At 39.1% G+C, this 27731-nt stretch overlaps 1 protein-coding gene across 5 annotated transcripts in view; it reads right to left on the bottom strand.

Annotated features, from left to right (window-relative positions):
- GAREM1 (GRB2 associated regulator of MAPK1 subtype 1) overlaps window positions 1–27731 on the bottom strand; it is a 202301-nt gene that overhangs the window by 9190 nt on the left and 165380 nt on the right. For all 5 annotated transcript variants that reach the window (XM_025429212.3, XM_025429213.3, XM_025429214.3 and 2 more), the window contains exon 4: window positions 11964–13136. In XM_025429212.3, coding sequence (XP_025284997.1) covers window positions 11964–13136 — 1173 coding nt within the window. The remainder of the gene's footprint in view (window positions 1–11963; window positions 13137–27731) is intronic.

Here is a 27731-nt window from a genome sequence, read left to right as displayed (position 1 = left end):
CTGACATTAGGCCTTAGAACGCAGAAAAGCAGCCACCTGTACTTGAATTTGACCTATGGGAAGTAGCTTCTTGTTCTTATAACTAACCCCAGGCACTCAAGATCAGTTAGAGCTGGTTCTGGCACCTACTTCCATAACTGGGCAGTCCTAAACAGCTCTCCAACAGGTTTTCCACATGAGAGGAGTGCAGAGGAAGTGGCAAAAAGAAGTATTGTAGGGTACAGGGCCCCAGGAGGTGAGCTGAGGCTAACTAGAGCATTTATAGCTAAACTCCAAACTGTGTCTGAGATACATACATAAAGTGTTTGGGGTGGCCACACGACTCATGAAAGGAGTAAGTGTGCAAATGCGTGAGCATGAGCTTGTGTTATATGTGTGTGTGTGTGCGTGTGTGTGTGTGGTTCTTGTTCCTAGGAGATGGGGTGTACTCAGTGAAGAGATGCTAACAGAAGGCCTGAGGAAGGTTCTTTTTCATTGTGATGAGAGGGCTGTTCGGGTGTCATTGTGAGTTCAGTGGGAAAGAACGAGGCTGATTTGAAATCCATTTTGGAGGAAAGGTAGTTGAAAACAAAAACCAAAAAATGACTTTTAAAGTACCTGGTCCACGAGAAGAATTCAGGTGTAATTTTGTGGAGGTATAAAAGGAATGGCTTGTGCTCCCCCAAGCAGGTGTGTTAGGGCTGCTTGGAGCCGAGCACAGCAGACTACCTGTTCTCAATATGTTACTTTCAACTTGTTACGTCCTTTACTTTCTTTCTTTTAAAAAATATTTTATTTTTAAAAAAGTAATCACTACACCCAACGTGGGGCTTGAACTCACAACCCTGAGATCATGAGGTGCATGCTCTATTGACTGAGCCAGCCGGGCGCCCCTCAGCTCGTTGCTGCAGATTCTCCAAAGAACTCACATGCAGTTTATGGGAAAAACTATATGCTTTGGTGAAATATATACACTTTGGGATCTAGAAGTGACAGGGAGAGTTTATTGTGCCATCTTACTTTCTACCTCCTACACCCTTATAATAGTAATTGTTCGACTTTTCTTTGCTTTTTGATTGGATTCAACATGGGACATGTATATCCAAGAGGAGTGTAGTTATATTTGAAATGAATTTTATCTGACAATATAAGGCAATTTCCAAGACTTGATGGCCAGTCACTCTATTTCCAGTCTCCCTTATATTCCATTTCACTTGTAAGCACTACATTTTCAACAGATTCCTTCTAAAAGTCTCAGCATGTGGCTTTCATCATGTTACTTCCCATCTCCAGTGGCGCCCTCTGATTGCTGGATAAAGTCCAGCCTCTCCTGCTTCCCGCTGAAGCCTTCTACAGTCTTTGCAGCTATTTCTAGTAGCCGCAAGAAATTATCCCATCTTAGTCCATCTTTCCAGTTATTTCTCCCACCACTCCTGTCTGTGAACACACAGGCCCATCCCAAGAGGCAGATTCCGTGTCACCCAAACCCACCTGTCCTTGTCTGCTCCTCCCTGCTCTGGTTCTTACTGTCTCTTCCTAAATGCCACTTCCTAAGCCCCAGTCCCAAACATTACATGCTGGCCCTGGGACCACTGCACGTGGCCACCAGTGCATGTCACTGCTCTGAACTCAGCTTCACACGGTTTATATTTACTTACTTTCCATGAATAGTCAATTAGCCTGAAGGGGAAAATGGTAGGGACTGCCATCATTGTTATTGGTGCCCTGTGGATGCCAGAATTTGGGGATTTATCATCTTTGGTGCAAGTATGTCCCACAGAATGCTAGGTAGAGGTTAGGAGATATCACAGAAAAATACAACAGAAAGGCACTTTTATTTTAAAATACATAAGAATGCCTTTTATATGTTTATGTGGAAATTGTTATGGATAAAGCCATTTGGGCTGCATATTAATTTTTTTGTGTCCTCATATTAGTGTCAATCTAGAGAAAAATGCACCAGCAGACGTGGCACATATAACCACCATCAACTCTACCACCACCACCCTGACATAGCTGGAGTGTGAAAATGACAAGGACGGTATTTCTAAGTTGGGAAATGTCAACCCACCCCCCCCACATAATTACTATTCTGAATGAGGATATTATAGAGTACACCATGGCTGGCAGACTAGAGTCCTTCTCTTCCTCTTCAATGCAGCTCAGGGAGGGTGAGGTACCTGCATTATCAGCAGTAAACCTTCAGTGTTGGACTGGTCCTAAGTGAGGGGCTGGTGTTGTTTTGGGGCAGGTGTTACTGTGGGTCGCAGATTAGGCATGACTTCTGTGACTGGCTGATAATTTCTGGTTATGAGTAGTTTGGGTGTTTGTGGAGAAGCTCCTGGTCAATAAACAGGATGTGGACTCAGGTGGTAGCTGGGAGAGCTGACTCTGCTGTTCCCAGAGCCTTGCTTCATGAATTCTCTGGTCTAAAGACCATTCTTTCTGAGGTGCCTGGGTGGGCTTAGTCGGTTGAGCGTCCAACTCTTGATTTCAGTTCGGGTCGAGATCTCAGGGTCAGGGATCGGGTCCTGAGGTGGGCTCTGCCCTTAACGGGGAACCTGCTTGAGATTCTCTCTCTCTCCCTCTGCCCATCCCCCTCCACCGCCCCCCCCCCCCCACTTGCATGCTTTATTTAAAAGCAAGCAAGCAAGCAAGCTTTTCTTTCCAGCAGTTACACCTCCAGTACAATTCTCTCATCTTTGCTCCTTCACAGCAGGGCCCTTTAATAAAAGCTTCAATAATTAAATTCTTATCAAATGTAAGATACCACTACTCAAGACTAAGACAACTCTCCTTAGTGTTCATGCAGCAGATTGCTATCCCAGGGCTAAATATAAAGCTAATTGATGGAAAGGTGGAAATGGTGAGTTCTGCTCTTTCTAGAACACTTTCTAGTCACTTTTCTTTAGTCTACAAGGTATATTCAAGGGATTGCCATCTAACACACTGACTTAATTTAATAATCAGGGTTCAAGGTAAGCTGTGAAAGGTGTCTGGGGGCTAAGAGCTGAGATTGGAGCCACTGTCTACTTCCACTGACTGAAGAACATGGCCATCCTTTTTTGTTTCCTACACACTACATTGACTCCATTTTACTAATGATTGTTCAAATATATATTGAGCACCTATCACACGCTCATTGAGCTAGTGTTGAGTATACAAAAGTGAGTAGCTCATGGAATTAGTTGGGAAGAAGGGAGACAAAAAATATAATCAAGATATAAACTGGCCCTGTAATAATGGAAGTAAGAGCAAAGGTTAGTAGAACCATTAATTTATTCAAGGTGACAGGAGAAGAACAAAGTCATAGGAAATCTTACTGAGAAAATCTTCAGGAAAAAGGGATTACGAGTGTGCAAAAGGTACAGAGGCATGAAAAACCCCCCATCAAAGTGATGCTTGGGTCTGGGGATTTCAACCACGAGGCAAGTACTGGTGCCATTACCAGACAGAAACTTAGAAGGAAGAGCAGAGTTTGGGAGAAACCAAGTTCAGTTTTGAAAATACTGAGTTTGCGTCTGATGTTCTATCGACAGAATCTGCATGATGGTGGCACTGGGACCTCAGATGAGAAGTGAAGAAGGCGGAACCCCTAAGGAATAGGCAGGAGAGGAGACAAAGAAGGAGAAAACAAGTGACTATATCTTACCACTCAGCAGAACCCTGCACGAATGGTGTCAAAGAAGTGCAGGGAGTAGAGGACAGCAGGAGAATGGCAGTGTAGGGATGGTAGGATGTCAGGAAGCCAGGAAAGGTCTGGGAAGATAGGTGAGAGTTAGCAGGTCATTGGGAATCTCAACAAAAGAAATCAGAATGAAAAAAAAATCTTGGAAGACAGATTCTAGTGAGTCAAAGGTAGAACAAAGAGGTGAGGGTGGGGTTAGGAGGGTGGACCACTCTTTTCACAGATACTGACTAGAAGGGAAGGGAAGGGGCAGTTAATAGAAAGGGAGAGTGGATTGAAGAAGGCATGTTTTTTTTTCCTCCTAAGCTTGGAAGAAATTTTAAAAATGTGCCCAGATATGTACATGCATATTCGCAACCTGATGGCCGGGTGCTTACTGACTCCCAGGACCTGCGCATTCCTTTCATTTAAGAAGATGGAGAAGAGAACAGACGTTTTTCTATTGCTTTCTGCCTTGGCCACTCCATCACTGGCCACTGTGAAGCTAGAAAAGAAATTAGTGGTCAGTTATTGTCTAACAGCTAGCACAAAGATGGAGCACACACCCAACACAATGAATGACTTTGGAAAGCTTCGTGTTTCTAAGTGAAGGTGGTCAACAAAGTCAAAACCCAACCGCAATCTTTGGTCAAAATCCAACACATCATAGAATGGATTGTTTTATTTATTTTCAGAATACTGCCCACAAGGTATAACTTGCTTTCCTGACTCCAGGAACAGCACTTAAGTCTCCTTTCCCCTCTCACTCCCTTCAGCTCTAACTCTGTTTGGCTGGGGTGGGACTGAGCACAGTGTAAAGGACCAATAATCCGTGAAAAATGGACAAGAAGGTCTTCTCCCTAAATAGCCACATGTTAAAAAGTAATGCGTGAGAATTTGTTCAGAGTACAAAGTTCATTATTGCATGGCTGGAAAACAAGGTTACACATACTTGTTTAGAGGACAAAATTCAAATGCTACATACAACTGGAGCATTTTATATACATTATCTATGATCAAATTTCTTTCTCCTGTGACATTAACTTTCTCTGACACTTCTTAGGGATTCAAAGAATACAAGAAACCAAGGGCACACCAAGTGTTTATGAAACAGCGCAGGGTAGGAATGGGAGGGAGGGTTGGCATGATATTTCTTGGAAAGTTTTCATTTCTTGGAACTCTCTACTTGTCTTCTATGGAAGAAATAACACTTTTTATATTCTTTCACTAACTGGACCAAAGGGACTGCTTAAGAAAAGTAAATGGAACACTTTACTGTGACACTTTTTGTGTAGCCGTGTTTTTTGGGAGGAAAAAAAATCAATTTTATCACAGTGTACTCAGTTTTTAAATAGATGGCAATGGATCTGGAGACACCTGCTGACAAAGCATACACTTCCCTAGTCTTTGGCTTAAAATGTATCATCACATGCCTGTGGGTAAAAATCTTCTGTCTCAAAGATCAGCTGCTTGGAATTGTGGGCAGTCACCAAAGAGATTTTGGTATACTTAGGCGGGGTAAGAATCATTTTCTTTCATTGTCGACAATGATTCAGAAAATATATAGCTACTGTTAGTGGGTTTATCTACAATTGGACTCACCTGTACTGTGAGTTTTCTTCTCTAAAAAGCCAACTTCAGGATAATGTCAAGCAATTGAAAGAAAGGAGTTTTGTAACCACGCTTCCTTGAACTTTGCAACTTTGCCTTCACTGCATGCCCTCTGCCCTGTATTTTACATTGCTTCCCACACTCCCTCTCCCAGATAACAAAATCATTACAGCCTTAAGAAATCTTATTTATAAAGAGGCTTTTATACAAAGAGTTCATAACCCTGTCACATACCCATCAGGATATTTTCAGCCAAACAGAAATTAAAGTTTATAATGACAAAATAGCAATAAATGAAACTCTATGTGATTAATTACACAAGGGCAGATGTGATTTACAGTCAAAATCCTGATTCTTAGATGAATACTTTTTTTTTGTTGTTGTTTTTTCCAGTTTTATATACTGACGATAGGACCTAAAGACAGACCTGGGTTTGAAATGACCTCCAATCTCTAAGCCTTGGGCGAGGGAGGCAAAGCAGAGGCCACTCACTGGGAGGCTAGAAGGGCAAGTGGTTCTGAAAAGAATACTTGTTTAAATTCTAGGGTGCTTCTATGGGCTCAGAAGAAGGAATATACTATCGGGGCAGAGAATAAAGCCCTTCTCTGAGCAAGGAGTATAATACATGATAGATATATTTAAATAGTATATAACCTTCACATTAATGTGATTTTGTGCAAATGGTACCCAAGAGTGCAGATCTGAAACAACAGCTATCCACAGAATATTATCATTATTAACATTCTAATCACTGAGACTCTCAAATGACACTGGAGAAAAAACATTTCTTGTTTAGAAAAAACATTTCTCGGTTTCATTTAAAAACAAATAACCTACATGAAACCGAGGCAATTAGTTTCAAAATTACCAAAACACAATAATAATTTAGTTATTTCAATTAACAAATGGGAACATAGGTATGGCTTGCTTTCAGAGTACTCCTCAAAAGTCGTAATTAAAATTAATTAAATGTCAAATGCCTTAGGAGACCTCATTAATTAGTGGAATCCTGAGTGAATCTTTTTGTAGAGCAATTACTTTGAAAAAATAAAGTCACTTCCTGAGTAACCTTTTTAGTACCTAAACCTGAATATTAATATGTCAGATTTATTTAAGAAAATCTGTCCTTTAATTCCTTTTCTAATGTTAACATTTGATACAGGGCAAAAGCCCAAAGACAAAATAAAATTAAAATTCCGAGTCCAAGCGGTTCTCACAGCTACTTCTCTTAGCTTTTTACAAACAAACATCTTTATGTAGCTTTTTCCTAACTTTGGTAGTCATGTGAGGTCCCGAATTCTGTAGGGTGGACCCCTCCAGGTGGTGACACCTGGTCACACCATGACCTAGCCTAGCCATGCTGAGGAACAGAATTTGCCGAGGTAACTTCTCAGCCTTAGTATTTCTATACAGGCTTGTCTGGGAATTCCAGTTTCTTGACATGGGTCTGAAGCCTTAGAGCCAGATGTGCTTTTCCACGGGTACTCTATCGTTCCTCAAAATCCCCAATTTAAGGATTATACATTATTGGGGTCCAGGACACTGAACATTTCTGCACCTCTTCGATGAGTAAAAATCCAGCTAGCTATTACAGAACTCTTAGCTTATCAAATGGATATTTTAAAAGTCACATGAAAAGAATACTTTGTTATTTTTAAATCCAATAGAGTTTTTGTAATATCTCACAGACCACCAAAATTAAACCATCACACGTGCTTTTGGAAGATGGGGACAAATGGCCCCTGCCTGGGTGCTGGGCTGTGGAGGGAGATGTGCCTGTTTCCATTGGTCTCCTCGACTCTTTGAAGAGGCCTTATACCCTCATTAAGAAAAGGACTGAGGGAAAAGCCTCCCAAAAATCTTTTTCCATCTGACCCTAAATTGCAGTCTGTCCCATATTAAGTTATGGCTACTATTTATTGAACTTTTACCAAGTGCCAGGGAAGAGTGCCAAGTACTTTGTACAGTACAACAACGCAATGAAGAAGCTCCCACAGGAATTGACTCAGGGACGTGAAGTATTTTGCCAAAGGTATGAAGCTACTATGCAGTAGAGTGAGGAGGATTCATATCCATGGCTCCTTTTCTTTCTTTCTTTTTGGTAAAGCAGGCTCCACGCCCAGCATGGCACCCAACTTGGGCTTGAACTCATGTCCTTGAAGTCAAGACCTGAGCTGAGTTCAAGAGTTGGATGCTTACCCAACTGAACCACCCAGGGGTCCCTCATATCCACGGCTCTTAACGTGATGTTATATGCCTCTAATTACCTATCACACAGGGAGGCAGATCACTTCTCTCCCTGCTACAAGTTAAGTTCCACCGAGAAGGGGAATTGAAGACTCCTGGGATACTTGGCATTTCCTCCCATTGTCTCGCCAATTGTTCAGCCTGAGACAGATTCAGATACTCCAACTCACTTCTGTATAGCTCAGTCCATTTTTTTTTCAAGCATCTAGTGGACTAGGTCCATTCAAATGTGGCATTAAATTCACCCTGCAAGTGTTATTTTTCCCAAACACCAACCAACGCAGAATGTTCCACTACAGGAGCTTTATTTATGATGGACTTTCAGCCTTATATAATGAATATGCTACCAATACATCTTATAGCAAATCTCTGCACCTAGTTTCTTGGGGGCTATGGGGCATCTCTATCACCATGGTTAACAAATCCTTCATCAATATGGCAGTAATACTTGGTTTAAACCAGTGGCTCACAATCTAGTTCCTTTTATGATTTTCTTTTCATCAACCTCAGGAATTGCTGTAATGTCAACAATGAAGCATGAGTGAATATACTTTTTTTTTCTGTTCCTGAAGATAAAGGAGAATATTAATCCCTGGGTTCTGGAGTCCCCAGGTTGGCTACTGATGCACAAATGGTTTTAGAAGAGTCGTGATCCTGCAGTTTTGATAATGACTTGTAATTCACTGTTTATACCAGGCCAGTCTGGGACTCCAAACACTCTACTATAGAATTTTATGAAATATAAAGTCTTCCATTATCGCTCTCCAAAATGGCATCTTCTAGAGGGGTTGGGGGATGGGGTGGGAAAGACAGCTCTTTAAGACTGTCACCTGTTGAGTGTATCTGGGAATTATTTTTGATGGATCAACCACTACCCAGAAAATTAAGATTATGGATAGAGGTCCATAATGTTACAAAGCAGAGGATATGTTTAGAGTAAACATATGAACCAAAAGGATAATCAGCTTGAGAAGGACTGTCTGGTCAATATGATTTGAGAGCACCTCGCACAATTTTAAAAAGTGAAAATATCACCATTCAGTGAGCTGGGCATGCTCCCCCAGTTCAGGGTCACCTGCAACAATTCTGAGGGACACAAGTGGCTGCCTCCCTCTTCTGCTTGGAACTATGCCTGCTTTCTCTTGGGAGATTCCTATTGGGAAGGGAATAGCTTCTCCTATTGTGGTGAAATAAGTGGCAGAGTGTTTTTTTAAACAAAACTTTAAGAAACAATCTTTACAAAAATGCACAAAGACTGGAGCAGAATTCTGAAGAGCCACCTGAAATACAAAGGATAACAGGGTTACACGGATTACTCCTCCACTGAGGATTTTCTATTTGGCCTTATCACTTAGTTTTCCACTTTAAGACACGGAGAGGAAGTGCTGAACAGCACAACCCAGATGACGCCAGACCTGTGGACAACACAGAAACACAGTAAGTGTTACCGCTGAAGAGGCAAGACTGACTCTCACGGTTATAGAAAGAAACAAAGACCACCAAAATTTGCTGGAGATGGAGCACAAGTATGTGTTAGAACTTAGGACACTGAAGTAGGAAGTGAAGGAGGAAGAGAAGAATTAGAAGAAATGGGACAGGTGGACATGCAATGGCACCACTGTACCCCTGGAGGTTAACACGACTGGGTCATGGATGGCCCATTACCAGCTCTGCTTCCTTACTATGAATGACATGCTTGCTTTGACTCAATTTCATTCCTCCAGCACCTTCTATCCCTGAAGACCTGATGGGAGCTATCACCTTCCCAGAGGAGGTCTCCCTTGAAAGCTTATCATCATCTTTAATTACCAGGCGGGGTAGTTTGTCAGATACATGGCATGTCTTTCTCCCAGGACTCACTCCAGTATAACTTTCCAAAGAAGTTTTATTTAATTCTGTGGGAGCGCTTGAATTTATGCCCCATTAAAGTTCCCTTTTGAAAATTACAAGCTGAAGCCACATCTAACAATTATGACGTTCTCTGGATCCCACATACTTCCTAAAAATGGAAAACTCATTTCATAGTCACAGAGCCAAATAAAAAATATGACTTCATTTGAAATGCCTAATTTTTTAAAGTAAATTAAGTGATTTCAGATGGTTTAAATTTTTTTTTTTTAAAGATTATGGCATTCTATAAACACTGGACATGCTCTGAAAAGACTCTCTTATAAGACATTACATCTGAGACTGGAAACCAAAATCTTTTCTTCTCCTGTGAGGTTTGCTTCTGCACTCAAATTTAACTCTCAGATTTTTTTTTTTAGAACCAAGGTCAAGAATAGAGCCTCTTAATATTTATGTTCTTACTCATCTTTTATTACGCCACAGAAAAAACAAGTGGCGTTAGCTTCCTATTTCTAGACTTAGTTACATAATGACTTTGGGTATGACTATCATGGATGAGTCAATCAATCATCTAACAAACATGAGTTCCCACTATGTGCCAAATAGGATCAAAGTTCTACAGAAACAGGTCATGTGGTCACAGTTCTATTGAAGATCAGGGTTCCAAGCTTCCAGTCACATCAAATACATAGCTGAGTTGAGACACCCTGAACACTGCTTACTTTTGAAGAGAAGTGTCCCCTACTTTTTATCTGTTTTTTGCAGAGTAGGGGTGGGGGAAATACCCTCTGACATGAATAAAAATACCAACCCTGAAATTTTCCACAGTTCCTACTGGGTACTGGGATCTCTGGGCTTATGCTTTGAGGTCTGTGGAAGATCCTCCAAGGAGCAAGGTAAAATCTAGGACTGCAGTCTTTGGGGGCGGTTCTTGTGTTCTAGAGCAAACACGCAGTGGGGGTGTGGAGGAGTGGGGGTGGGTTGGGGAGGAGTGGGGGTGGGTTGTCCCCTCTCAGAAAATTCTGCAGCAACGAGGGCCCTGTATGGACAGCTAAGCGTGATGGCTGCCAGAAAGTGCTGCCTGACATTCAGAGCTATCCATGACCTGGCTCTGGCCTTTACAGCCATCACTGCTCTTCAGACATTCTAGTCATCTGATTCTACTAACTCAACAGAACTTCCTGTTTTCCCTTACCTGTCATAGCTTCTTTCCACACCTTTGCTCATGCTATTGTGTCTGGAATGCCCTTCTTCTTCATCTCCATGAAGACTTCTCTCATACATCACCCAACTAGAAGTTTCTTTCTCTTCTGAATTCCCACACATATTGTGCCTCTCTTCTATTGTTCATCACATTTTAACTTATATGACAGTAATCTCATTTCAGCTGTTAACTTCCCTATAAAGCTGAAAGATACCAGAGTCCAGAGTGCAGGTATTATTGATGGTCATGTTTCTTGCATCCTACCCAGTTTCCCATGGTTTTGAAACTGGATTCTCCACAGCTGCAGGGTTCCACAGAGAACAGGGGCACATGGAGACATCCTTCCCCTAAATGTGAGTGAGACTGGTTCTGAATTCTATTTATTGTGATTTGTGTCCTTTTTTTTTTTTTAAAGATTCTGCTAGAGATAGAAAGAAAAACAAAAACAAAACCACCACAGCAGTAGACTGCCAAATAAATGAAAAGAACTATACCCAGTGTCTCTAACACTTTTTCAATTCAGATACAATGAAATGCAATGATTAAAAACAAGGAGCAAAGGTTCAGAGTCCCTGTCAATCAAAGAACATGGTCAAAACAAAGGGCCCTTTCTCCTGTCCTATACTGACCTTTTTACATTAAGATTTGATAGAAGCCCCTGGAGCTTGGATTGAGTTATGTTTAAGGTGTTAAACAGAACCACTGTGGCTCGGATTCTGCTCTGGTGTGTGTCCAGGTACACAGGCACACCTACTATGCTTTGATCCCAACATAACTTCAGGGAAGTAGGAAAGGGTTAAGAAAGATGCTGATGTTTCTTGATGCCTCCCTCTCCCCACCGCAACCCCCAAATAAATCTATTCTTCCTTCAGTCTGCACTCCCCCTCCCCCTGCCATAGCTGCACTAATATCCGCTCTGTTGCTCAGGATAAAAGTCTAGGAGTCTTCCTTGATTTCCCTCTTTCCTTCCCTACCCACACCCAATTTATCAGTAAGTACTGTTGGGTCGTTCTGAAGCAGCTCATTTCTCCCTGCCAACCACTGCCACAAATTGCTGCGGTTCAGGGCATCATCATTTTATGCCTCCCTTACTGCGGTGTCTCTTCTCTGGTCCCCCACTGTCTGCCCTCTTCTCCCTATTGTACACTGTTCTCTAGGCAGCAGCAAAAGGCAGGTTTAAACCTCTCGTATTAAAAACTCTCAAGGTCTAAAAACTCGAACTCCTAACTGATAAAAAAAAAAATCTAGCCAGCATTTCTATTTCACTCCAAAGTAAGCAAATCTGCTCATCCTGATAATTTGCCACTGGGGAGTCTACCTTTCATTAGGAAAGAAGATAAATTAGTAGACGACCCAGCAGAGAGATGGAAGGATCGAGAACATCACTCGAGAACAAAAATGACTTACGGCTTCGGATTTGGGAGGCACTGGAGGTGGAGGTAGGGCGATCTCTGAAGACTTCACTGCTGCTCCCAGAGTTCCGGGGACAGGAAGAGGAGAGGTTGCACATTTGGACCGGACCGAACCTCTAGACGGATCGCATCTGCTCTTCTCGCTCAGGGAACGAGTGAGAGGCTGATGGCTGGGCCTGCCGTCCTCCAGCCAGAGCTCTTCATAAGGAAGTTCTGACTTCCCCGGGATGCCTGCTGATTCCTCACTGGCTTCCGGGAAAAGGTAGTCGCTCCCACTATCACCCAGGTCCTGATAGGGCAGGATGTCGTGGGGAAAGGGGGCCCACTCTCCCCCCAGGTCCCTGCAGCCATGGAGGTTCACTTCACTGTTGCCATGGAGATTGTTGCCATACACACAGACGGAGAGCCGGTGGAAGGACTGGGTGAGCTCATCTCGGGCATAGCTAAGAGAATTGGGCACGTGGTTGTGGCCAGAGCACCGGCCCTTCTTGGGGCTCTTGCAGTCCTCATTCCAGTCAGTCTTCACGTCTCGGACAGCCCGGGAATACTCATCGATGTCGAACTGCTCTTGGCAGATACCCAGCCAGTGATGGACCAGCGTTTCGGGCCACATTTCCCCCTTTACCAAGTGTTCCGGGAGGCTGAACTTGGGGACAGTCAAGTGCAAAGGGAAGTGCATGGGGAGGATCTTGTTGTTCCGCAGCACACAGCAAACCACCACTGTCTTGGTCTGGATGTTGACAAACTTGTAGCGATGCCCCTCGCGGATAAAGTGGAGGTCGTATGGGTTCCTGGGTGGAGGGCTGGGCACAGTCACGTTCACAGGGAGCCTGGTTTTCTCCACGATGTTGCGGATGGTGTGTTCGCCCTCCTGCATCTGAAGTTCCAGGGGACTCCTGGTGCTAAATCGGCCCTTGCACTGGAATGGCAGGCTAATGCTTTCATTGGTCCGGTGATTCATGCAAATGAGGCATGGCATTTTGCCTTTTCCCAGCTTGCTGATGGAATTGAGTTTCCCGATCTTTTTGAAGATTGTGTTGAGGCGTGACTTTTCCTTGAAAGTCTTTGCATACAGGATTTCTGCTTGCCCCATCAGAGTGAGCTCATCCCCAGTACAGAGGGTGATGTTATACACTTCGGTGTCCTCGTTGCATTCACCTGAAGCAACCTGCAATAGGATAAATCAAGTTTTAGGTTAGTTTCCCTTAGTCCATTCCCACAGAAAAGTAGACAACTTGCCATTAAGATACACAAGCACAAATACAAAGGAAAATACTGTTCTCATACTAAATTTAGCCACTCCATTTTTTAAAAAATTCTATTTACATGGCTAACAGTAACAAGGAGATATTCGTTTAGACTTTTAAAAACACACTTTTTCCTGATGAAATAAGCAGTCTGCTCATTAGTAGAAATTTGAGAAATATGGAGAAAAGACACAAAAAGAAAATAACACCCACGGGCCTGATTCAGAAATAGCAATGGTTAATGGTTTGATAAACATCCTTCCAGTTTCTTTGTCTATGTAGAGTAGCCTATTACATGGATGATTATTTTGGGACATTAATATTATCATTCTATCTCTCCCAGTTATAAAAAAAAATGTTTCCATGAACACCACTATAGAAAATTCCTTATTTTTTTTACTATTAAAGTTTTATGAAATTTCCTAAAATTAGAATTGGGACAGAGGATGTAAAAATGTTTTATTTCTCCCCATTCTTTAATTTTATTATACAAATTATTCATGTGCATTGGCAGAAATATCAGAAAATACAGATGTGAAAATGAACAAATTCTATAGTCTTATCACTATCAATAACACTTTTATATAAATATAAAGAGAAAAAAATGAGATGTGTCATCTATCTCAGAAATATATAAATATAGACACACAATTTTGTGGCTTTATTTCTCACTTTATTCATTTTCTTGTGTTTCTACATTGTCAGTTGCAATACTGACCTCATGTATTTGATTATCTGGGCATATGCCTTAATTTATCTGACTAGTTCCTTATTATTAGACAGATGAGTTTTCCCAATATTTAGCAGTTATAAATAGTACTGTTACGATTTTTTTTTTTTTAAAGTTCAACTATTTCCTTAGGATAAAGGTCCAGAAGTAGAATTGCATGGACAAGGCTATATATATTTATTTGAAAGGTCTAATATGTATTTCCTATTGTATTTCATCAATGTTATGCTTATTTACACTTCTACTTTATGAAATTATCTGTCTCTCCATACCCATTTTAGTAAGTTTAATATTTACCAGTATTAAAGGCAAAGTTCACATCCTGCACTTATTTATTCACATGTATTTTGATTTATAACTTTTTTTAAAAAAAGATTTTATTTATTCATGAGAGACAAGGAGAGAGAGAGGCTGAGACACAGGCAGAGGCAGAAGCAGGCTCCCTGCAGGGAGCCCAACATGGGACTCGATCCCAAGACCCAGGATGATGACCTGAGCCGAAGGCAGATGCTCAACTGCTGAGCCACCCAGGCATCCCTGATTTACAACTTCTTTAAGTGCTCAAGTTTTTTTTCCCTATGTAGCAAACATTTTCGAAATTTTCCTTTGTAATTTCATTCTTGGGCGGTATGCTTCTACTAGTTGAGATGATATAAATCAGTGGTTCTGAGTTAGGGGTGATTTTGCCCCCACTCCCCAGCCCCTGGGAACACTTGACAATGTAGGAGACATTTACTTATTGTCATGGTTGGTAGAGGCCAGGTATGTTGCTAAACATGTAATAATCAACAGAATAGCCCCTCACAGCAAAGAATTATTTAGTCCAGATGTCAGTAGTGCTGAGGTTGAGAAAAATTTAGGTAAATAACCAATATTCTCTTCTAATATTTTGATGGCTTCATTTATTAACTATTTAACTGACTTAATTAAAATTTCTTTGATGGACTACTAAAGGTAGAGATCTAATTTTAGTTGTTTTTTTTTCTTTTTTAAGATTTTATTTATTTATGCATGAGTGACCTACAGACAGGCAGAGACATAGGCAGAGGGAGAAGCAGGCTCCCCGTGGGAAGCCCAATGTGGGACTTGCTCCCAGGACCCGGGATCACGACCTGAGCCAAAGGTAGACTCTCTCAACCACCAGGTTCCCCAGTTGTTTGGTTATTTTTTTAAAGATTTATTTACTTATTTGAGGGGAGGAGAGGCAGAGAAAACAGAGACTCTTAAGCAGAATCTTCTGAGCGCAAAGTGCAATGTGGACCTTGATCTCACAACACTGAGATCACCACCTGAGATGGAGCCAAAAGTAGGATGCTACGCTTATACCACCTATGCACCCCAACTTTCATTTCTGAAACAGTTAACTGACTGTCCAGTATACTTCTTAAATAACTGTATCTTTTCATCACCAATTTGAAGTGCTACTTTGATCATGTACTAAATTTATAAAACACATACACTCATTTGTATACTTATATTTGTATCTACTTTGACGTCATTTATCCAAATGACCTTTCTATTTTCTCATAACTATACTATTTCAGTTTCTACATCTTTATCTTCCATTTTCAGATCTGATAACAAAAACCCTCATTTGTGGTTATACTGACTCAAAAAGTCTTTGGATGGCAAGAAACAAGTAAAGTCAAAAGTCAAGTAATAGTCCAAAAATATTTCCACAACAGTGAACCTCCTTAATACACATACATACTCAACTTAAAAAAAAAATGACCAAAAATCCCGCAGAAAAACAGATGAAGTCATGAAAAGACCAATTCATAAATAAAGGTGCACAAGACTTCAAATCTATGAAAGGATGTTCAACTTCTTTTATAATTAGAGAAAAGTAAATGAAAATTACACCAAGATACCACTTTTCATCTACAACACTGATAAGTATTTAAAAGCCTCACTCAGTTGGTGGGGCTATGGGGAAACATACATTCTTTTTCATAGCTTACCAGCAAAATGCAATGCAAAATGATACAAGCCCTACGGTGGGGAATTTGGCAATACCTAACCAAACTATGCATGAGTTTATCTCTCATCCATTAAGCAATCCTACTTCTAGGAAATTACCCAAAGACATTCCTCCAACAGTGTGAAAATATAAATGCATAAGGTTATTCACTGTAGCATTATTTGTATTTGCAAAGTCTTAGAATCAAATCTAACTCTTGCAAAGTCTTAAAATCTAAATGCTGAAACATGAGAGACTGAATAAACTATGACAGAAACACAAAATGTATTATGCAAAAAAAAAGAACAAGAATGATGCATTCAATGAATTAACAGGAAAAGGACTTCCAGGATATATTAAGAAAAAAAAAAAAGGCAAAGTGCACAATAGCTTATACAGTATACTACCTATTAATTTAAAATATTTTATTTATTTATTCATGAGAGACACAGAGAGAGAGGCACAGACATAGGCAGAGGGAGAAGCAGGCTCCCTGTGGGGGGCCTGATGTGGAACTCGATCCCAGTACCCCTGGGATCACGCCCTGAGCCAAGGGCAGATGCTCAACCACTGAGCCACCCAGACATCCCTACCTTTTTATTTAAGAAGGGAAAATCTGGGCAGCCCCGGTGGTTCAGCGGTTTAGTGCTGCCTTCAGCCCAGGGCCTGATCCTGGAGACCTGGGATTGAGTCCCACCCACATCAGGCTCCCTAAATGGAGCCTGCTTCTCCCTCTGCCTGTGTCTGTGCCTCTCTCTGTGTGTCTCTCATGAATAAATAAATAAATAAAATCTTTAAAAAAAGAAAGAAGGGAAAATCTGTATGTATTTTATAAAAAGAAAAAAAAGGACTAGAAGAAAAACAAACCAGAAAACAATGAAATTGGTACTTAAGGCAGGGAGGAACCTAGTGGGAGGGAGGAATCAGTACCATTTTGAGTGTACCTAGCTACAGAGTTTTGATGTTTAGGAGGTAAGCTAATGTTCTAACATACTCAAAAAATAAAATTAAGTCAACAAAAAGTTACAAGAAACTGAAGGCTAAATGCAAATGTAAACAGATGAATCCAAGCTTACTTCAAATGAATAAACTAATCACACAGGGGACAGAGACAGAGAAATCATCCAAGTAACTCTAAAATGCTTTGACTAAAAAAAATAAAAAAAATAAAAATAAAATAAAATAAAATAAAATAAAATAAAATGCTTTGACTACAAATTGCTAGAAGGGAAAAAAAAAACAACAAATACTACTATGTCCTTTTGGTTCTTTTGAAAAAATATTTTATTCATTTATTTGAGAGAGAGTGAGAGCATGAGTAGGGGCAAAGGGAGAAACAGACTTCCTAGTGAGCAGGGAGCCCAATGTGGGGCTCGATCCCAGGACTCTAGGATCATGACCTGAGCTGAAGGCAGACACTTAACCACCTGAGCCATCCAGGTACCCCAAATACTGTGTTCTTTTTGATAGATTCATTTTGCATATGAGAGTGGTACAGGGATTCTGAAACAACTTTTACGCATATTGTAGAAATAAACCAATGAGTAAATGTATTCTTTTGAGAATCAGAATTTTCACTGTGGAGGGAAGACAGAAACATGGAATTAGGAAAGCTAAGAGAAAACTCCATTGGGCTGACTGAAATTGGAGATACTGGCATTAACTCATAATTTTAGGAAACTATACATGCACACATCTATTTCTTAGCTTTGTTCTTTCTAAGGGGTTAGAAGCAAAGACTCCCACTATTACTGAATATATCTAGAGCCCCAAACCATCTTCTATGAAAAGGCTCTTTGGAGAAATGCCTGATTCCAGGACTAGGGCAGGAAAGGTACAAGATGAGTTTGGAACATTTTGTTGTGCCAGAAAATAAAGAAGTGCTCTTAAGATGACAGGAACATGTCAAAAGGACACTGGAGCCGGCCTGAACTGGCCTCCACTGGCCAAATCTAGGACAATCTGAGCACCACAATACATAAAGACTGCAATGAATCTGCTGAACAAAGTAGGAATGTCTAAGTCCATACTGTTAACAAAAATATGAAAAAATATGAATGAGTGAAAACAATGGGGGAACAGCTGACAAATGTAGACAAGCGGTGGGATTCAAGATTGGTACATTCAAGAAACATCAATGAATGCTAAATTTATAGGACTAGTGTGACTCAAGAGTAGGTTATGTTGCATGGTCTTAAAAGTGTCTTCTCTCAGAATACTTATTGATTGCAAAGGGAGGAAAAAGTGACTACACAGTGGAGAAAGTCGACAATACCTTGACCAGGTGATCAGATTTATTATAACCAGACAGATATCCCCATGTGCGTACCTCTGTGTGATTCCCTGGGAAGGTCAGGACCTCAGTTACAGAACATTCCACCTAAAAATGCATGACTAGAACTTAATTACCTACTCATGAAGAAATATCAAACAAACTCAAATTGAGAAACACTGTTTAAAATACCAGTACATATTCTTTTTTTTTTTTTTCCTGGTACATATTCTTTAAAAACATCCACGTGATGAAAGACAAGAAAGGCTGAAGAACTGCTCCAGATTAAAGTGAGTTAAAAACAAAATGCAACATAAATGCAATATGCAATCCTGGAAGGGAAAAAAAATGTTATAAAGTACACTTTGATGGACTGTAAAGGAGTATCACATCATTGCTAACTTTCCTGAATGTACTATTTTTACATAAGAAAATATCCTTATTCTTAGGAAATATACACTGACGTATTAAGGGGTAAAGGGTACAATGTATGTAATTCACTCTGAAACGATTCAGAAAAATGTAAGTTGTCTGTCTGCATGTGTATGGGGGGGGTGGAGGACGATAGGGTGGCAAAATGTTAAACGTTAGTGAATTTGGTATAGTATTTAGAGAGATCTATTATTTTTGCAACAATTTTTTAAGACTGAAAGTCTTTCAAAATAAAAGATCAAAACATGACAAAAGGAAAATTTTAGATATTTTTGCCTATTTTTCCAGAGGAACTTCACAATCATTTTGTCTATGGTTTGCATTAATAATTTTATTGAAAGTGCATTTACCTGCTGTTTTGGCAAGGAGTGACATCATCAAAATATTTCTAAATAGGCACATGGTGATTCTCATCATTTCTTGAGATCTTTTATTTCCTGTATTAGTAATTAAGTTTGCCTTCATTATCAATCCCTGAACATTGCTGCTCATTCACAGGTGTTGCATATGGTTTGTTGCTATTACCTATGACCAGTAACCTACCTCACTGTAAGAGTTTTTTCCAGTTGATTATCTTGGGACTCTTAAGTGATTAAATCTTATGTAACCAATGCAAAATTCATCTTCATCTTTTTGTTTTCATCCCTTCCCTCTGACAACACTGTGGTGGTGAGAATGTTATTCCATATCTTAATGTGAATTATGATCAGTGTTTTAATATCAAATATGAGAAATTCATTGGTCTGAGATGGATTTTTAAATCATATTAGTAATGTGTCTTACCAATTCTAGTTTTCTAAAGGTTAATATGAAGAAATTTTTTAAATTTTTTATTTTTTAAAAAGATTCCATTTATTTATTTTAAAGAGAGAGAGTGCGAGCAGGGGAAGGAGCAGAGGGAGGAGAGAGAGGGAGAGATAATCTCAAGCAGAATCAGTGCTGAGTGCAGAGCCTGACACAGGCTTGATCCCACGACCCTGAGATCAGGACCAGAGCCGAAACCAAGAGTCAGACATGTAACCAACTGAGCCACCCAGTCATCCTAAAAAAATGTTTTTAATCAGATGCCATTTCTCCATCCAATAAAATAGTCATATATTTATTAACTTTGATGTCCTGGTTTTATATTATAATAGTAGATTCCCAAATATTAAAACAACCCTACATGCCTGAAATAATCTCTATATGATCATTGTGTGCTTAAAATTATATTGCATGATTCCCTTTGATACTATTTTATCTATGACTTATGTATCTTAGTCATAGGTGAAATTAGTCTATAGTTCTATTATGTTATCTTTACCAGGTTTTATTTATTTTATTTTATTTTATTTTATTTTATTTTATTTTATTTTATTTTATTTTATTTTATTTTATTTTATTTTTATTTTTATTTTATTTTTTTTACCAGGTTTTAGTACCAGGCTTATATTAAGGCTGAGATCAATTTTTTTTTAAGATTTTATTTATTCATTTGAGAGTGAGAGAGAGAGACCAAGCATGAGTAGGGAAAAGAGGGAGAGGAAGAAGAAGATTCCTTGCTAAGCAGGGAGCCCAATATGGGGCTCCATCCCAGAACCCTGGGATGACCTAAGCTGAAGGCAGATGCCTACCAGACTGAGCCACCAGGTGCCCCAATTTTTTCTTTTATGTTAAGGAAAAAGTATCTGGATAAAGTGGCCATGTTCATGTTATTTACTGAGCAGTGATCATCAGTATGTGTTTAGAAGATGTGGCAGTGAGAATCATTGTAAATAATTTCTCATGCACTATTCTCGGTCATTTCTATATAATTTTAAACTCTGGAACAAGCAATTTGTCAATCCACATTAGTGCTCTAAAAACAAACAAACAAACAAATAACTCTGCTGTTTCCATAGTGGAGTGCACTTCTCCGTAGCAGGCATTATCAGTACATAAATGGCAGCACAGTATTATTTTAATGGCACTTCAGGCTCCTATGGTTTAAAGTCCATTTTAGGTGACTCAGATTAAGTGTTATTAATATTATTTTTAACGAGACCTCAACTTAACTGTATTTACCTTCAGACTCAGTATTCACTGGGGCTTCTATATTAGAGTTAAGTTTAGGAATCTATATAAATAATTTAATAATAAATAAAGACAATTTAATTTTTTATTTGGAATAATTCCAGACTTGCAGAAAAGTTGCAAAGCTATATACCTTTATCTAACTTCTATTAACATTCCACACAACCATGGCACATTATCATAGCTAAGAAATGAACAATAATACAAAACTATTAGCCACAACGTATTATTTGGATTTCATTATTTTTTTCCCACTAATGTCCCTTTTCTGTTCCAGGATCAAACTAGGATACCACACTACATGCAGTCCTTGATTTTGTGAGATTCTGGGTTTTTTTCTTGTTTTTATGACCTTGACAGTTTTAAAGATTTTTTTTTTAAGATTTTTTTTAACCTAATAAATCATTTATAAATTACAGTCATTGGAACATATGAGGGCTGACTTTCTTTTCCTACAGGACCTGTAACTTCAAGGTTTCAGTTACTTTATTCCTGCTATTCTTGTTGACTTTGGTCACCAAGAGTCCTTAAAAAGACTCATTTGCATTGGAGGACAATCATTATATGGTTTCATTCATATGTAAAATATAAGAAATAGTGAAAGGGATAATAAGGGAAAGGAGGGAAACTGAGTGGGATAAAATTAGAGAGGAAGACAAACCATGAGACTCCTAACTCAGAAACAAAGAAAAGGTTGAGGAAGGGGAGGTGGGTGGGGGGATGGGTGTCTGGGTGATGGGCACTAAGGAGGACACTTAATGGGCACTGGGTATTATACTATAGGTTGGCAAATTGAATTTAAATAGAAAAGTTTTAAAAAGACTCACTTGCTATTACTTCTAATTTTAGTTTAACCCTAAGGATAAGCTTCTATTTTTAGCTAGCATCTAGCTATGTTCACAACAATACAAATCAGAGGTCAGTAAGCTATTATGTATAGTCCAAATCAGACCTACCATCTGACATTGTAAATAAAGATTTATTAGGACACTCCTGTGTCCACTCATTTATGCATAACTTATTTCACTTGAAAATGATAATGTTGAGAGTAGCTGCAACAGTAACTGTATGGAGCACAAACTAACATATTTATTCTTTGGTCCCTTTATAGAAAAGTTTGCTGAACCCAGGTATAGATGAATGAAAAGAACGATAGCCTTTGGAAGCGAATTGGGCCAATACGATTCAGTTAATTACAAGTGAAGTTTGAATCTGCTTTCACAATTGGGTGACCTAAGGAAAAGCATTTTGCTTTCTTGAGCCTCATTGTCCTCATCCATAAAATGAAAACACCACTTTGTATTTCACAAGCTTAGTCAATATATGTAAACCAACTTCCCACAGTGGTAAGCTCTCAATAAATGGAGGCCATTCTTGTTATTATTACTTTTATAAACAATAAAAACATTTTAATTCTTTTTAATTTTTTTAATTTTAATTTTTTTAAAGATTTTATTTATTTATTCACGAGAGACAGAGAGAGATAGAGGCAGAGACACAGGCAGAGGGAAAAGGAGGCTTCATGCAGGGAGCCTGACGTGGGACTTGATCCCAGGTCTCCAGGATCACACCCTGGGCTGAAGGTGGTGCTAAACCACTGAGCCACCAGGGCTGCCCTAAATTCTTTTTTTAAAAAATCAGCTCTACACTCCCCAACATGGAGCTTGAGCCCATGACCCTGAGATCAAGAGTTGCATGCTATACTGAGTCAGACAAGTGCCCCCAAAACATTTAAATTCTTTAAGTAGGCGCCATGCCCAATGTGGAGCCCAACATGGGGCTTCAACTCACGACCCTGAAATTTAGACCTGAGCTGAGATCAAGAGTTGGACACTTAACTGACTGAGGCACACTGGTACCCCAATATTTAAATTCTTTTTTTTTTTTTTTTTTTCCAATATTTAAATTCTTAATAATTGTTTCATATTACCTTTCACATCTCTGTATGTATGTTGGTTTCTATTTCTATCCACTACTGTTTTTAAGCCCAAACCACTACCTTAAGCATTATCCTTTCTTCTGTACTGAAGAATTGCTCAAGTTTTTATTCACTGTGTTATCCCAGAATAAAACTTAATGTCAGAATAGGGCTTGAAATAACCTTACAGTTATGTCCCAAAGGAAGTGAACATATTGAAATGATTCAAAAAAATATACTGTTTTAAGATAGACTAGTCTCCAAAACGCTCAGATGCTCTGCTGTACTTCCTTTCTGGTGAAACTTTGCAAACAACTTGGCAGTTCATCCATTTGGATCAGGATGGAGACAGAGATGTTGAGAGAAAAGGTTCTCATGAGACTTGAGAAACACACACACACTCACTCATACAACAAACTACTTCCAATTAACATACAGGGAGCCAACCCTACTTCTCAAATATGAAGGAATAACAAGGCATATGTTTTTTACTAGCTCTTTTAAATCAATACTTAATATACTTTTCCTAATTTACTTTTATAAACATACACCTTATAGAATGAAGAGATCATACGGTCTAGTGAGTCCCACACACCAGATGAGCTGAAAGAGAATATCTATGCTGCTCGGGAGACACTAATCAGACACTATGTGCACAGATGAAACAGATCAAAATTATCCTTACTAAATGTCACTCTCTGGGCACATTCAATAGTTTTGTCTATGTTATTGTGTATGTGTGTACTTCTAAAGGAAGTTACTCCTACTCCTATACATAAAAATGCATAACATATGTGAGTACAATCTGTAATTCCATGTTCCCAAACCTGATGTCATCATTAAGGCTGGCAATTAGTTCTGCATAAATTATGAGACTAATGTCCCGACCGATCTTGTGGTCACTGTCAGTGACAGAGGAAGAATCTCATAAATAAATGCTCTTCCTTTGGCAGTTGAGCCAAACAGTCTCCTCTGGTTTCCACAGATGTGATTTATTTGCATAATTTCTTTCCTTTTTTTATTTTTTTAATAGCAAAAGAAACAATGCGTTCTGCCTAAGTGCTTCGGTATGCGTGCCTGGTTAACATTTCCAGTTTCAAGGTTTCCTGAGAGGAAGTAATTCAAAGTGTGTTATCTAAACAACTCTAATAGGTCTAATCCAGGAAACTATCAGGATTTGACTGTTCATAATACCATTCAGAATTAATACCCCATGGTCAAGCAACATTTTAAAACACATATAAAATTTTATACACACGCACACCCACAGATGGCTTTGACAATAGATAATCTGTTTCCTAAGAACACTTGTTCTAAAGATCAAACATGTAATAGAGGTTAAAATTCCAACTCTTGAAAAAAAAAATCAGGATTGTTTTGACAGCTAGATTAAATAACTAATATTTGATTAATATTAATCATTTCCTCCAAAGCTTTAATTTCTGCAACTCTCTCCTTTGGGAAAATGGCAGAAAAGGAGAAAAAAAAGGGGCATGAAGAGTTCAGATAAATGTCAATCCCGAGTATCTCCCTCTCTCTTTTTAAGCAGGAAATAGGGCAAAGATGACAAATACAATGGCAGTGATTTAATTTGTGATGGTACAGCAGAGGGCTTGCAAACTGATAGTTTTTCAGACAAGGTCTCAAAACCTTAGATGACGAAAAAAAAAAAAAAAGACACCCCCCCCCCAAACACCATCAAAAACAAAAACCCACTGGCTATCTTCAAACACTAAAATAATTAGCCTCACAATTGTATACAATTTATCATTCTCAATGAATCCTGAAAATAAAGGACATCTGACTCATGGTAAAGAAAACATGCAATTTTAAACAACTGGAAAATAAAAATAAAAATTGACTACCTCCAAATCCATTCAATCTTCATTTAAAAAATTTGTTCTTACATCTGACAAGCTCTGGTTTCTCTTCAGATCGCATAAATCTTTCGCCTTTTACATCTGACAAAATTCAGGTTGGACAGTAATCGATAATTTCTGATCTCTCTGGAATATAGCCAAGAACAAGGCAGTGAGTTAAAGGTCTCTGAGCAGGCAAAAAGATGGGATGTTGATATTAGGGCTTATAGAAAAGCCTTTTAGGGCCATAAGTCTGCACACTCACTCCCCTATAATCAAAATTCCATCCAACCTGGTTATCAGCCCACAGCATAATAGAAGTGGAAATTAAAACTGGAAAACAGGGGTGGTTAATTAAGGCAGGTATTCTAACCAATATAAGAGGCAACAAACAACTGGAATGGAACATAAAACACCCAGTTCTCAGGGTGTATGGTCTCTCCATATAAAGACAAAAGTCCTACACATCTCAGGAGATGGAGAGAAGTTTCACTTTTGTTTAAATGCTTTTCTTTAAGACAGCAGTAAAGTATTATACATTTTAGGAAACTGAGATGAAATTATAGTTCTTTGGACAGAACTTTTGATAAAATTCACAGCTCTCCCAAAAGCTGGCTAACTAGAATTACTTGTGCTCTAAATGTGCCAGCAAGGAGGTAGAAAATGCCAGAGCAAATGATCCCTATTCATTTTGAAACCTCATAAGAAAAACTCACCTCTCTGATTATTATAATCTTACAACACGCAGAGGAGATGCTTTTTCAAACTGTCATGACAAACACTAGGAATGGTATTTTAAATTAGGAATGGTGGTTATGCCTGAACTACACTCTTAAAACCACACACACATGCACAGACACACAGACACTTCCCCAAAGAACTCTAATGTTTCAGCACCACTATTTTCTATTACTTTACAGGATGACCATAGGATGGCCGACAGATGCAGAACAAAGTCTAGGGGGCACATTGTTTTCGCCTAAAAGATAAAATGATCAGAAAGATGTCAGAGAATAAAATAATTATGACAAGAGGAGAACCACAAGCAGCCCCAAACCTATTAATGTATTTTCTTTTCTTTTCCTTTTTTAAAAAATATTTTATTTATTTATTCATGAGAAACAGAGAGAGAGAGAGAGAGAGAGGCAGAGACACAGGCACAGAGAGAAGCAGGGTCCATGCAGGGAGCCTGACGTGGGACTCGATCCCAGGTCTCCAGGATCACGCCCTGGGCTGAAGGCAGATGCTCAACCGCTGAGTCACCCAGGTGTCCCTATTAATGTATTTTCAAGGCCCTGTCGGTAGTTGTTAAAAGGAGTAAAGAAAATAACATATGTTTAATTTGTTAACTACTTTATGCATGGAAATAAGATGCAGTCTAACTAGTCGGTAGAAGGGGAAGAGCTTTATTTCTTCTTTTTCTGATGGTAACTTTAAAAGAGGTAACTAATAGGTTAAGATAAAAGGCACATGAATTGCCTCAAATCTGTGACTTGTGGTGGTGGTGGTGGGGAACCAGCTGATTCTCAATAACTTGGAAGCTTTGGGAAAAAAAAATTCCAAAGTTCAGTATTAAGTTGCACAGACCACTCACCTTAAAATTTAGAACTCTTGCTTATTTATTCCATGGTGCATTATTACCATTTTGGTGCATCTTTACCACCTCTTCATGCAACAATGCAAGAGCCCAACTGTATGTAGCCTGGTTTCTCTGATAATACTAGTTAATACTTAAAAAATTCTGGGTTATTACTTTACAGAGGTATTTTTGTTGTTTTCAAAAGGGCTTGTTTTGATACATGCTACACTGATATTTATAGTAAGTTAACTTGTAGGATTTTCTTTTTTAAATACTTGGCAGCAGGAAAAATCTAAAAATCTGTAAGTATAACATTCATAAAAGCTTCCAAGTCCTGTGTATAAGAATATAGCTGCTTCCAAAGTACAAAAGACAGAAGGATTTGATTGGGTAATAATTATTGAACACATTTATTTAGATTTTTAAATAAGAAAATGAATTAACTGTGCAAGCTATTGTGTCAATGTTAAAGGATATTCTGATCACAATCGTGAGTCTTATCTCACCCACAAATAGCATTCAGGGGAGCACAAAGATGACCTGACTGAATCAGGAGACCTGGCTTTGCTGCTAAGTAGTTTCGTGGCTTCGTGTGAATCAATGAAGTCAGCTAACATCTGTTTCTTAGTTTTCTATTTGTCAAAAGAAGAAGTAGGGCTCAGCAGTGTGTAAGGGCCTTTCCAGATCTAAATATGATGATTATAAAAAATCTTGTCTGTAAACTTCCTTAGCCGTGCTGGATTATTTATAATATTTTATTTTATTCTTGGTCATGTTTTGCAGTATTGAGAAGCTCAGCATCATTTGAGTTCTCTGAATCTTACAGGATTTTTTTTCCCTGTTAAAAAAAAAGACAACACTGCAATCCTTCTCCCATTAGGACAGCTCTGCCGCTAGACACTGCCACCCCTGCCAAAAACAGGTGCCAAACCCAGTAATCACGAGCTGATATGCAGGTGACAGGAATGTGGGCTCAGCTCTTGCCCCAGACCACATGGTTAAGAGGTTGGTGTAGGCAGAAGCAGTGACTATGTTCCAGGTCCGCCTGAAATCTCACTATTCCCCAGTGAGGCATTTCCCCCAGTTGAGACAATGCAAACTTGTTATTTTGCCTCTGGGGAAAATCTATGCTGGAACAGCTGAAACCTTGGACCTCACTAGCTGGAATGAAAATAGCAACATTATAGCATCCAGATTAGGGTATTTGGACTCTCTCTGACTTGAGAGCACTAATTTTAATGCAGAAAGCTTTTGAGTGAGAGCCGTGAAGTCAGAATACGTCTTATGCACTTTGAGAGACTGGCAAGTTACCCAATGCCAAATTGAAGGCCATCTTTTCTTCCCTCTGCTCACATCTCGGTAAAGACAGAAGTGAAATTAAGACGTAATTTGTTAGTCATTATTTTGATGGCAGAAAGTATATGTGTGGGAAAATTTCTCATTATTGGGCTTTAGTTCAAAAGGCTGGCAGACATCTGAAATAATTCACTGGGTACCAGTATAATAAGTTTCCAAAAAAGTATTTGAGGTTAAGGGGTATTTTGAAACAACAACAACAGTTACTATGTACTGAGTTTTTAATATTAAGTCCAGGGTACAAAGTACTAAATAAAGAGTAAGTGAAATAATCTGTGGTGGGAACTTTTTTTTTTTTTTTAAAAGCAAAACTTAGTATGATTTTATGTTCTGAATCAGGGGTTGGCATACTTTTTCT

The sequence above is a fragment of the Canis lupus genome, chromosome 7, assembly GCF_003254725.2.
Source record: "Canis lupus dingo isolate Sandy chromosome 7, ASM325472v2, whole genome shotgun sequence".
NCBI lineage: Eukaryota > Metazoa > Chordata > Mammalia > Carnivora > Canidae > Canis > Canis lupus.
This window is presented reverse-complemented; position numbering and strand designations above follow the sequence as displayed.